At 41.0% G+C, this 14,008-nt stretch overlaps 1 protein-coding gene across 1 annotated transcript; it reads left to right on the top strand.

Annotated features, from left to right (window-relative positions):
• Nucleotides 1–12,637: 12,637 nt before the first annotated feature.
• Nucleotides 12,638–13,594, top strand: LOC142150395 (olfactory receptor 5AP2-like). The gene has a single exon (XM_075205590.1). It carries the CDS (start codon nt 12,638–12,640, stop codon nt 13,592–13,594), a length of 957 nt encoding a protein of 318 aa, XP_075061691.1.
• Nucleotides 13,595–14,008: the final 414 nt, after the last annotated feature.

Raw genomic sequence — 14,008 nt, 5'->3', positions numbered from 1 at the left:
ACACACTGTTTATAGCTTCACACTGCGGCTCCATCATCATTGGGAACTTTGTCTCCATACAGCATAGACCATAAAGCGCTACATACCAATAAGAGAAGTGGTTGCAGAAGTTGCTGGACTGGTTATATACCAATATATATTTTCTTGATGATTTGAACATCGTGTAGGTGCACCTACTTTGTCATATGTTCTAAACTCTTCCTATCCCCATGATATACATGGGCAATGCTGCGTGCAGTACTGTTAAGTTCACGCAGCTCTCCCTTTTCAAGCAGAGCCATGTGAAGCGGGAGCAGGGTCCAGCCACCTCAATTATACAGTTCCCCAGGCTTGGAGGGGGGTTTCTAGGCACTAGGAAACCCCCTTTCGGTTTGCCTATGACATTGTCTGTGAAGGTGACACATTGCATCATGTGGCAAATATCACTATATCCCATGTCTGGTACATGATGCTATAATGTAAACACAGAAAGATATAATGATTCACTAAAGTTCATTTATAACATTCGCAGCTACAACTCCTGATGTTTTTTGCAGATGTTCATAGTGATGATTCATCATCAATAGTTGATAGCTGAATCATCAATAAAACTTTCTGCTGAGAGTTCTTCTAAGGTTGAAGAGTAAAGACATGTTTTTTTTTTACATTGAGTGATATTTAGATACTAGTAATCTTCATGAGAACACATCATCATCATCATCATCACCATTTATTTATATAGCACCACTAATTCCACAGCGCTGTACAGAGAACTCACTCACATCTGTCCCCGCCCCATTGAGGCTTACAGTCTATATTCCCTAATATACACACACATACACACAGACTAGGGTCAATTTGTTAGCAGCCAATTAACGTACCAGTATGTTTTTGGAGTGTGGGAGGAAACCGGAGCACCCGGAGGAAACCTACGCAAACACGAGGCGAATATACAAACTCCTCACATATAAGGTCATGGTCGGGAATTGAACCCATGACCCCAGTGCTGTAAGGCAGAAGTGCTAACCACTACACCACCGTGCTGCCTACATTGATTTTTCCCTCTAGAAATCTTGGGTGGGAGAAAAGAATAAGAGAAAGAAATTGGTTTTTTTGTCTCAATTTTGCTTCAGTAAAAATTGTATCTGCTAATTTATAACCCTTAATTTCGATTGAGAATATGTTTTCTCCTGTAATGCCTCCTGTGTTCTCTCCCAAGATTACAAGGTGGATATGTAAAAAAAACCTTTAGAAAGATGAGCTAATTGAGCATTTTCTTTTATTAATCTTTTAGTTCCACTTTCACATCATGAGTATTCTAAAACGGAAGCAATGTAATGAAGTGAATTATCGATGTTCTGTATGTATCATATTTTTTCGTAGGATTTCCTTTTCCCATTTGAAGAGCTTCCCATTATAATAATCTCTTCTATCTCCCTGAAATTTATTTTGCCATCTATGATAATTTTTTCTGCTCAATCTAGTCTTAGTTTATATTTTTAAACATTTTGTAAAGCCTCAATACCATCAAGTTATATTGATCTAAGCTCTAAGCACAGTGACTTAGTGGTTAGCACTTCTGCCTCACAGCACTAGGGTCATGAGTTCAATTCCCGAGCATGGCCTTATCTGTGAGGAGTTTGTATGTTCTCCCCGTGTTGTGTGAATTTCTTCCCACACTCCTAAAACATACTAGTAGGTTAATTGGCTGCTATCAAAATTGACCTTAGCTTCTCTCGGTCTATGTGTGTGTGAATGTTAGGGAGTTTAGACTATAAGCTCCAATGGGGCACGGACTGATGTGAGTTCTCTGTACAGCGCTGCGGAATTAGTGGTGCTATATAAAAAGGCTGATGATGAAAATGAATGTGTCATTTAATTAGAATGGTTATAAGTTTTATAGAGAATTTTGGAAGTTCAAATTTTCACTCTGTCTTCAAACTTTCATATATTAATTTTCAGGTATTTTCAGATATTAATAACATCAAGGAGAAAAACATGAAAGTGAGACAAGTTTTATATCTGTGTTCCCTACTGCCAAATGTTTGCAGACAATTATTGACTGAGGCATAAACCTACTTACACACCTACTGCTAAAAGTCAATTTGGTGGACTTCAAGTTTCAATGAAAGTGATAATAAATACTTTATAAATGTTCCTTCTAATAGAACATTCAGTCAAACAAACAGGTGCCTTTCTGATGAAAGCCAAAAAATCTTGGTCCAATCTTTGTATTTGTCAACCAAATACTTTGTGTTAAAGAGTAATATCAAAAACCATCTGAGGGTGTTGCTACTGAATAAAGGACAAGTTTGTCCAGTAATAAGATTGTCACTGAGTCTCTAGTGATGGGGAATTAGATTTTGTAGAAACTATCTCCTGAGATTCGTTTATCACACAAGTTATTTTACTGGTGCACCAAAGTCCTACTTAGAAGATCTATAGAGGTGAATATCTATAGAAAACTGAATGACATGTCACCAAATTTTAATGTATAACAGGTATTCCTCAATAATGATATATCGCTACTGCCTCGCAGATCTTCTCATTTGGACTTGACATAGTTCTGTTAAAAATAATGTATCGCAAATTAAACAGAACTGATAACTTTAATACATTACATGTCATAATTAGGCACTGACTATTGAGTACACTTAACAAAGTGAGAAACAAATGAATATTTATAATAAACGAACACACTTTTATGTACACTTGTTCAAAATATCATCACAAAGCATGACAAAGAATGTGAGAAATTGCTTTGGAGCAATTAAATGACCCCTCACGCAGGAGGATCAAAGTTGTTAAATGCTGTAAAGCTAACAATCTTGATAGAATCAGGTAAAGTTTTGGCTACATTACTGCCCACATTCATCTACCCTTACCAGTCAGAGTTCATCCCCAGGAGGCAAGCTATGGACTATATAAAATTGCTCTAAACATAATATAGGACCAAGGGGTAGATTTATTACACCTTATAAAAAGAATAAGTAGAGGTGTTGCCTGTAGCAGCCAGTCAGATTTTGGCTGTTATTTATGTAATACATTCTAGAAGATGATAGCTAGAATCTGATTGGCTGCTACAGGCTACACCTCCACCTTTCCTTTTGAGCAGGTTTGATATATCTACCATTATATACCATATGGTATATGTACCAGTTCTGGATATTGAACAATTATTTGACATGGTGGGGTGAAAGTTCCTGGAATTGAATGTAGAATAAATTATCATTTGTCAAATCTTTGAAGGTCCTTTAATCTCACTTGACAGCCCATATAAACATGTAAAGAGACAAAGAGAACCAATGAGATGACGGTGTTAGCAGAGGAATTTGAACTGGCCATTAGGAGAAGTTGGCCGGAGTGAGGGAATTTCTTACAAAATGTGTATCGCTATGCCTAGGTTAGCAGTGCAATTCAAATACTTTATTTTAGCTTGTGGAACAAGGTTTCTTACATAATATAAAGAAACGAGAGGTTGTATTTTACTGACATTCCTTGCTGTGTGGAAGGGAACACTGCTATAATTTCTATACAAGAACTTGCACTTTGCACTAACTCAGAGCTGGCAGAGATTGAATCGTGTTCCATAAAGATGTCATTTTTACCTTCCAGTTACACTTCAAAGGAAAAGAGCTTTTTTAGGTCATTGCAAAATTTAAATGAAAGCTTTAAACTAGGGATGTGCACCGGCGACTTTTGAGGTCTCGTGTTTTGTGTTTTGGATCCGGATTTTCGTTATTTTTGAGGTTCGGATTTGTCTCGCAAAACACTTGACGAAAGGTCACGGTTCGGATTTAAGGTATTGGATTCGGATTTTTTTTGAAAAAAACATAAAAAGTTTAAAAATCAAGTTTTTGGGCTTATTTTCACTCCTAGGCTATTATTAACCTCAATAACATTCAATAACAAGCATTTCCACTAATTTACAGTGTATTCTGAACACCTCACAATATAGTTATTAGTCCAAAACGTTGCAAAAAGGTATCTTTCTGGACTGCGTAGAGGAGTGGGTCACCACAATATCTTAAAAACCCTGAACTTTTATGATTCGCACCAATAAATGTACCTGGACTGCGTAGAGGAGTGGGTCACCACAATATATATAATAAGAAAACCATCAACTTGTTTGATTCGCACCAATAAATGTACCTGGACTGCGTAGAGGAGTGGGTCACCACAATATCTTAAAAACCCTGAACTTTTATGAATCGCACCAATAAATGTACCTGGACTGCGTAGAGGAGTGGGTCACCACAATATATATAATAAGAAAACCATCAACTTGTTTGATTCGCACCAATAAATGTACCTGGACTGCGTAGAGGAGTGGGTCACCACAATATATTAAAAACCCTGAACTTTTATGAATCGCACCAATAAATGTACCTGGACTGCGTAGAGGAGTGGGTCACCACAATATATATAATAAGAAAACCATCAACTTGTTTGATTCGCACCAATAAATGTACCTGGACTGCGTAGAGGAGTGGGTCACCACAATATATTAAAAACCCTGAACTTTTATGAATCGCACCAATAAATGTACCTGGACTGCGTAGAGGAGTGGGTCACCACAATATATTAAAAACCCTGAACTTTTATGAATCGCACCAATAAATGTACCTGGACTGCGTAGAGGAGTGGGTCACCACAATATCTTAAAAACCCTGAACTTTTAAGAATCGCACCAATAAATGTACCTGGACTGCGTAGAGGAGTGGGTCACCACAATATATATAATAAGAAAACCATCAACTTGTTTGATTCGCACCAATAAATGTACCTGGACTGCGTAGAGGAGTGGGTCACCACAATATCTTAAAAACCCTGAACTTTTATGAATCGCACCAATAAATGTACCTGGACTGCGTAGAGGAGTGGGTCACCACAATATATATAATAAGAAAACCATCAACTTGTTTGATTCGCACCAATAAATGTACCTGGACTGCGTAGAGGAGTGGGTCACCACAATATATTAAAAACCCTGAACTTTTATGAATCGCACCAATAAATGTACCTGGACTGCGTAGAGGAGTGGGTCACCACAATATCTTAAAAACCCTGAACTTTTAAGAATCGCACCAATAAATGTACCTGGACTGCGTAGAGGAGTGGGTCACCACAATATATTAAAAACCCTGAACTTTTATGAATCGCACCAATAAATGTACCTGGACTGCGTAGAGGAGTGGGTCACCACAATATCTTAAAAACCCTGAACTTTTATGAATCGCACCAATAAATGTACCTGGACTGCGTAGAGGAGTGGGCACTGGGCACCACAATAAAATATATAAAAAACCTTCAACAGGTCTGCATTACACTACACATACGGCTGCTCCTCCATCCTCTCCATCATATACATGTTGGAGTTTTAGCGTGTGACAACCTCTTGTTTTTGATAATGTCAGTGCATTTTGAATATTTTTCAATTTGCCCCACACCACTGAATGTACTTTATCTATGATACGCATCTATCTATCTTGACTGCGTAGTGTGGTGGCCCCGGTACACAATTTGGTACCGAGGCCACAATATAATTAAAAAACCCTCCACGTGTCAGAATTCCACCAAACAAGTATCTGGACTGCGTAGTGGGGTGGCCCCGGTACCCAACTTGATACCGGGGCCACAATACCTCCTCCAAACATGCTACAGACAATTCGTCATTGAGATCCCATTAAGTATGTTAAAGACAGACAGGGTCCAAGTGTTATTAGTTGACTTTGTAAAAAAACTGTCCCTGTTGCACATAGTCATGCAATGAAGACTTACTTTTTCATTTAAAGGCACGATCTTTCAAGTGTAGTGTTTGTAAGTCTAAGTCATATTATACTTTTGGTAAAATTGGTTATTTTTGTTCCTCTTTATGTTAATTAATTAGTAATAGAATTAAAGTAGGAAATAGAATTAAATAGAATTAAAGTAGGAAATAGAGTGGTATAGAGTTGTAGTGTGGTATAGATAGAGTGGTCCACACAATATAATAATAAAACCCTCAACTGGTCTGAATTCCACCAAACAAGTATCTTGACTGCGTAGTGTGGTGGCCCCGGTACACAATTTGGTACCGAGGCCACAATATAATTAAAAAACCCTCCACGTGTCAGAATTCCACCAAACAAGTATCTGGACTGCGTAGTGGGGTGGCCCCGGTACCCAACTTGATACCGGGGCCACAATACCTCCTCCAAACATGCTACAGACAATTCGTCATTGAGATCCCATTAAGTATGTTAAAGACAGACAGGGTCCAAGTGTTATTAGTTGACTTTGTAAAAAAACTGTCCCTGTTGCACATAGTCATGCAATGAAGACTTACTTTTTCATTTAAAGGCACGATCTTTCAAGTGTAGTGTTTGTAAGTCTAAGTCATATTATACTTTTGGTAAAATTGGTTATTTTTGTTCCTCTTTATGTTAATTAATTAGTAATAGAATTAAAGTAGGAAATAGAATTAAATAGAATTAAAGTAGGAAATAGAGTGGTATAGAGTTGTAGTGTGGTATAGATAGAGTGGTCCACACAATATAATAATAAAACCCTCAACTGGTCTGAATTCCACCAAACAAGTATCTTGACTGCGTAGTGTGGTGGCCCCGGTACACAATTTGGTACCGAGGCCACAATATAATTAAAAAACCCTCCACGTGTCGGAATTCCACCAAACAAGTATCTGGACTGCATAGTGGGGTGGCCCCGGTACCCAATTTGATACCGGGGCCACAATACCTCCTCAAAACATGCTCCAGACAATTCGTCATTGACAGACCCCAGACAGACAGGGTCGTAGTGTTATTGTTTGACTTTGTAAACCCAAAAAAATGTCCCTGTTGCACTTGCACATAGTCGTGCAATGAAGACTGACTTTTTCATTTAAAGGCACGATCTTTAAAGTGTCAGAAAGAGAGAGAAGACACAGGAGAGGAGAGTTGTAGCTGGGGACCTGGGGTGGAAGCTCCCAGGCTCCCCCAGCATTGCCTGGAAGTCTGAGCGTGGTGACTGAGCCAGGGCAAGGAATGTGTGCCCTGGATGAGGGGGAGAACTCCATGCCACTATAGTGAACCCAAGAGAGAGGGGGACACTGCACATGGAAGAGGCCCTGGAGTGAGGGCTGCTACAAGAGGCATGGTAGCTGTAGTGTCAGATCCTGAGGCTGAGAGTACACAGAGTGACGTGTCAGAGCACAGGAGACATTATCCCCGCAGAGGAGGGATGAGCTGCAGTTGAGAGGTCTGCTGTTGAAATAGGACATGCACACTTTAACAAACCAATCATTTCAGCGACAGGGCCTACCAAACAACTTTGACTGAAATGATTGGTTTGTTTGGGCCCCCACACCAAAAAAGCTATTCATCTCTCCCTGTACAGACTAAACAGGCTCTACTGAGGCAAGATGTCGTCCTCATCCTCAACCTCTGATTCCTCTCCCCCTACAGTGTGTACTTCCTCCTCATCACACATTATCAATTCGTCCCCGCTGGACTCCACAACCACAGGTCCCTCTGTAGTATCTGGAGGGCAGTGCTGTACTTCATTGAGGAATTGATTATTCATTTTTATAAACATCATTTTTTCAACGTTGTGAGGAAGCAACCTCCTTCGCCGCTCACTGACCAGGTTCCCCGCTGCACTAAAAACTCTTTCCGAGTACACACTGGAGGGGGGACAACTCAGGTAAAATAGAGCCAGTTTGTACAGGGGCTTCCAAACTGCCTTTTTTCCTGCCAGTAACAATATGGACTGACTGACATGTCTACTTGGATGGTGTCAGCAAAGTAATCATCCACAATTTTTTCTATTGTGACAGCATACAATGCAGCGAGAGTAGACATGTCTGCAATGGTTGGCAGGTCCTTCAGTCCGGACCAGATGTTATCAGCATCCCCGCCAGTGCCTCTTTTGGGAAAACTGAGCTTTTTCCTCGCAGCCATAGATGTGGAAGAAAATGAGGGTGGAGCTGTTGGCATGTCACGGTCCTCTTCAGAGGACAATCTCCTGACCAGCAGGTCTTTGCACCGCTGTAGATTTGTGTCCGCCGGAAACAGAGACACAACATACGCTTTAAACCGAGGATCGAGCACGGTGGCCAGAATGTATTCCTCTGACTTTAAAAGAGTGACCACCCTCGGATCCTGGCAAAGCGTACGAAGGGCTACATCCACAAGAGCTACATGCTTGCTGTAATCGCAATGGCTTACCAGCTCCTCCCTCACTTTCTCCAGCTGCTTCTGCAACAGCCTGATCAGGGGAATGACCTGACTCAAGCTGGCAGTGTCGGAACTGACTTCTCGTGTGGCAAGTTCAAATGGCTGCAGAACCTTGCACAACACGGAAATCAGTCTCCACTGCGCTTGACTCAGGCGCATCCCCACTCCTTTGCCTATGTCGTAGGTGGCTGTGTAGGCCTGAATGGCCTTTTGCTGCTCCTCCATCCTCTGCAGCATATAGAGGGTGGAGTTCCAGCGCGTCACAACCTCTTGTTTGAGGTGATGGCAGGGCAGGTTCAAGCTTTTTTGATGTGCCTCTAGTCTGCGGTAGGCACTGGCTGAATGCCGAAAGTGTCCAGCAATTTTGCGGGCCACCGCAAGCATCTCCTGCACACCCCTGTCACTCTTGAGGTAATGCTGCACCACCAAATTAATGGTGTGGGCAAAACATGGGACGTGCTGGAAATTGCCCATATTTAATGCCCGCACAATGTTACTGGCATTGTCTGACACCACAAATCCCCATGAGAGTCTAAGTGGGGTAAGCCACTGGGAGATAATTTCCCTCATTTTCTCTAATATGTTGTCAGCGTTGTGCCTCTTATTAAAGCCTGTAATGCACAATGTTGCCTGCCTTTGCATGAGCAGCCATTTTGTAGATGCTGCTACTGATGCAGCTGTTGCTGTTGCTGCGGAAGGGGATGCATCTACCCAGTGGGCTGTCACAGTCATATAGTCCTTCGTTTGCCCAGAACCACTTGTCCACATGTCCGTGGTTAAGTGGACAATGGGTACAACCGCATTTTTAAGAGCACTGAGGACACTTGATCGTACTTCTCTGTACATTTTTGGTATCGCCTGCCTAGTGAAGTGGAATCTCGAGGGGATTTGGTACCGGGGACACAATACCTCCATCAACCCTCTAAATCCCACTCCACTGATGGCGGACACCGGGCGCACGTCTAACACCAACATTGCAGTTACAGCCGCAGTTATACGCTTTGCAATAGGGTGACTACTATCGTATTTGGTGGTCATGGCAAACGACTGTTGGACGGTCAATTGTTTGGTGAAAGACTTAGCGGTCTTACGACTTCCCCTCTGGGAAGATGACCGACTAACAGCAGCAACAGCAGCAGTGGCAGTAGTAGGCGTACCGCTGCAGGATTCCTCGGATGAATCCCGTATTGAGGAGGACTCAGTCTGGCTGCTGACTTGGGCTGCAGGACTGAATCTGATGGAGATTGTGGAGGAAGTTGACGAGGAGGGTGTTGCTGGTGTGTATCCAACTGGACCACGGGATTTAGGTGTCCCTGTACCGATGAGGGTCCTAGCCCCAGTTCCTGAACTAACCACTGAACTATGAAGGTTATTCAGGTGACGTATAAGGGAGGATGTTCCTAGGTGGGCAAGATCCTTACCCCTGCTTATTTGAGCTTTACATAAGCTACATATTGCCATACATTGGTTGTCTGGATTTGGATAAAAATAACTCCAGACCGAAGAGGTGCATTTTTTGGTCTTCTGACCAGGCATGACGATGGGCTTTTTCATCCCATGGACATCAGCTGTTTCCCCCCCTGGTGCCTCATTTACAATAACCACATCACCATCCTCATCATCAAGTTCCTCCACAGCACCAGCTACATCATCAATAGCCTCCTCCCGAGCCACCTCTTCCCGTACAGTGATGGGAAGGTCAGGCTTGACAACCACCAACACCCTTGGACTCGCCTTGGGGATTTGTGATAATTTCTCTTTAGAAGGCAGAGTTGTTTGCTGTTTTGTTGCTGACAGCATAACTCTCTTCAATTTTTTGTAGGGGGGGGGGGGAGGAGGAGGGCTAAGATCCGTGGGTGAAGCTGAACCACTAGTCATGAACACGGGCCAGGGCCTAAGCCGTTCCTTGCCACTCCGTGTCGTAAATGGCATATTGGCAACTTTACGTTTCTCCTCAGATGATTTTAAGTTTCTCTTTTTGCTACTTTTTCTTAACTTGGGCTTTTTGGATTTTACATGCCCGGTACTACGAGATTGGGCATCGGGCTTGGAAGACGACGTTGATGGCATTTCATCGTCTATGTCATGACTAGTGGCAGCAGCTTCAGCATTAGGAGGAAGTGGGTCTTGATCTTTCCCTACTTTATCCTCCAAATTTTTGGTCTCCATTATATGTAGCACAAGATACTGCAGAATGTGTGAACTTGGTAATATTGCAGTACCAATGGACTTATAATGCTGGATTGGTTTTGCAAATTTGGTTATAATTATTATATATTTTTTTTTTTTTTTTAATTTTTTATTTTTTTTTACTTTTTTTTTATTTTTTACAAACTTGGGAATAATGGGGAAATAACTATGCCCTTAGAAGCACAGAGCACAGGACACAGCACCACTGGACTGAACAGGACACGGCACAGGACCCAGCAGCACTACGGAACTCAGCAGGACAGAGCACAGGACACAGCACCACTGGACTGATACTGCAGAATGTGTAAACTTTGTAATATTGCAGTACCACTGGTCTTTTACTGCTGAATGTGTGAACTTGGTAATATTGCAGTACCAATGGACTTATAATGCTGGATTGGTTTTGCAAATTTGGTTATAATTATTATATTTTTTTTTTTTTTTTAAATTTTTTATTTTTTTTTACTTTTTTTTTATTTTTTACAAACTTGGGAATAATGGGGAAATAACTATGCCCTTAGAAGCACAGAGCACAGGACACAGCACCACTGGACTGAACAGGACACGGCACAGGACCCAGCAGCACTACGGAACTCAGCAGGACAGAGCACAGGACACAGCACCACTGGACTGATACTGCAGAATGTGTAAACTTTGTAATATTGCAGTACCACTGGACTTTTACTGCTGAATGTGTGAACTTGGTAATATTGCAGTACCAATGGGCTTATACTGCAGGATTGGTTGTGAAAATTTTGTGGTAATTAAAAAATATTAAAGTAGTTTTTGGTATTTTATAAAAAAAACTTTTTTTTATTTTTTTAAACACAGGGGAATATTGGGGAAATAACTATGCCCTTAGAAGCACAGAGCACAGGACACAGCACCACTGGACTGAACAGGACACAGCACAGGACCCAGCAGCACCACTGACCTCAGAAGGACAGAGCACAGCACACAGCACCACTGGACTGATACTGCAGAACACAGCACAGCACAGCACAGCACAGCACAGCACAGCACAGCACAGCACAGCACAGAACTAAACAGCACAGAACTAAACAGCACAGAACTAAACAGCACAGAACTAAACAGCACAGAGGACCACCTAACACACCCTCCCTCTACCCTGATCAATGCCCGAGTGAAGATGGCGGCGACTAGCGGGGAATTTATAGGATCCGAGTATCGCGAGATCCGACAACGGGATTATGAGTCAGAGCCTCAGTTTCACTTTTGAATTTGGCGCCGACTCGGATCCGCAACGTTCGGGTGGGCTCGGATTTCAGAAATCCGAGCGCGCTCATCCCTACTTTAAACACATATAAAAGCCACGTGTATTAAAGCACAGTCTCAATATCCCCTCACTCTTATAACTAACAGAAAAACAAAATAAATTATTAAACTAAACTGTATTTTAGGAGAAAAATGTAAAATTTCTAATTTAATGTCAGGGCAGTTATAAGACGATGGCACCTTGATGTGACAGTCAGACATTTTCACAGCATTTCTCTTGAGAGAACCTCTACGTTGCAAGGCATGTTCTGAGAGTGGAGAGTGGATGTGCAGCCCAAAATGCATTAGCACATACATTTTATTGTAGAGGTTGGCTGCATTTTTTATTTTGCCTTGGCTTGAATTTTGAGCCTGCACCTGTGTTATCTGTTGTGACCAATAACCTGTGCCTGACCTGTGCCTGCTGTGTCTTCTTCCAGTTGTTCCTTAGTCTGCCCTGTGACATCTGCTGCCTACTAAAGCTGGTCTTGGGGACACCACCGGTGAAAATCTCATTGCAAAAGCCCATAACTTCCTTGCAACGATTGCTCAAAATGACCCGATGCTCATTAGATTTTGCACCTTAGGTAAGCCATAGCTAGATGGTAGCTGTAAAGTCTCTCTAGTTGTAGATGACTTGTGAGATGAAAAGTATTTGAATGTTGATGCAATAGATTAAAGTAATACAACATGACTATGTATTGTAGCTTATTCTGTTTAATCAAAGAACGTATTATTAAAAACAAGGTAAATTGATTATATATATATATATATATATATATATATATATATATATATATATATATATTGATGACACACCGTAGTGAAGTTCATGCCCCTATACACAATCACATATTGCAGATAGTATTGTGCATTTCTTTCTTTTTACTGCATTGCAAATTTTGAAACTTTCTTTAACATCGAAAATATTTGAAATTTTAAATCAATATTTATTTCAGCACTACAGAGAGATCTCAATGGACGTCATAAACAAAACACAAGTGACAGTGTTTGTGTTTTCTGGACTTACTGACAACAGAGAACTTGCTCAATTCCTCTTCATATTCTTCTTACATGTTTACTTGGTGACCATAGTGGGAAACATCGGTATGATGACTGTTGTCCATAACACATCCAACCTCCACACTCCGATGTACTTCTTCCTGAGTTACCTCTCTCTGGTGGACCTTCTCTACTCATCAGTTATTACTCCTAAAATGTTGTCCGACCTTTTCTCCATGAGGAAGACCATCTCATTTGATGGATGTGCCCTTCAGTTCTTCTTCTTTGCTTCTCTGGCATGTACTGAGGTTTTTCTTCTCTCAAACATGTCGTATGACCGATTTGTTGCTATATGTCACCCCCTCCATTATGTCTCTATAATGACTAAGAAAAAATGTTGGTATCTGGTTGTCTTGGCTTTCACAATAGGTTTCATACAGTCATCCATGCAGACCAGCTGTATATTTACACTCCAGTTCTGTGGTTCAAACCTTATAGACCACTTCTATTGTGACATGCCTCCACTTATCAAGCTGTCCTGCTCTGATAGTTTCCCCTGTGCCATAATAACTGTTATCTTCATAGGTTCTAGTGGCTTAGGTTCATTGACTACTATCCTGATCTCATATACTTTCATAATTTCTTCCATTCTACGGATGAAATCTGCTGAGGGCAGACAGAAAGCCTTCAGTACATGCTCGTCCCATCTCTTGTGTGTCACCATGTTCTATGTGTCCGTTTTCTTTACTTATCTACGCTCTCCTTCCAATGTCTTAGAAAAACAAGACAAGATAGCTGCTGTTTTCTACTCAGTATTGACACCAATGCTGAATCCACTTATATACAGCCTGAGGAACCAAGAGGTGAAAAGAGTCATGAAAGAAGCAATGTACAATGTTACTGTTAGATGTAGATTTAATGTCATTCATTAGAGATAGAAATGGGAGTCAATAAACCATGTTAAACTAATATATATATCATCATCCTCATCTATTTTGTTTATATGGCACTACTAATTCTACAGCGCTGTACAGAGAACTCCCCACATCAGTCCCTGCCTCATTAAAGCTTACAATCTAAATACCTTAACATACACACAGACTGAGAGAGACTAAGGGCAATTAAAAGCAGCATATTAGTCTACTAGTATGTTTTTGGAGTTTGGGAGGAAACCAGAGCACCAGGTAAGTTCATTCTATACAATTATATGATTTTTTTATTTTCTATGCACTTGTTATGTTCATTAGATATAATCTGTATTATAAATCGCATCCTCTTTACTGTATTTAAATAATAGAATACTTATTTGAACGATAAGAATCCATACTTTATTATTTTTTTTATTA

The sequence above is a fragment of the Mixophyes fleayi genome, chromosome 4 (genome assembly GCF_038048845.1).
Source record: "Mixophyes fleayi isolate aMixFle1 chromosome 4, aMixFle1.hap1, whole genome shotgun sequence".
Lineage (NCBI taxonomy): Eukaryota > Metazoa > Chordata > Amphibia > Anura > Limnodynastidae > Mixophyes > Mixophyes fleayi.
The sequence above is the reverse complement of the archived record's forward strand: the minus strand, read 5'-3'. Positions and strand labels throughout refer to the sequence as shown.

What these genes read in the sequence shown, in the direction of transcription:
- LOC142150395 (XM_075205590.1), top strand. Translation starts at nt 12,638, where the DNA reads ATGGACGTCATAAACAAAACACAAGTGACAGTGTTTGTGTTTTCTGGA.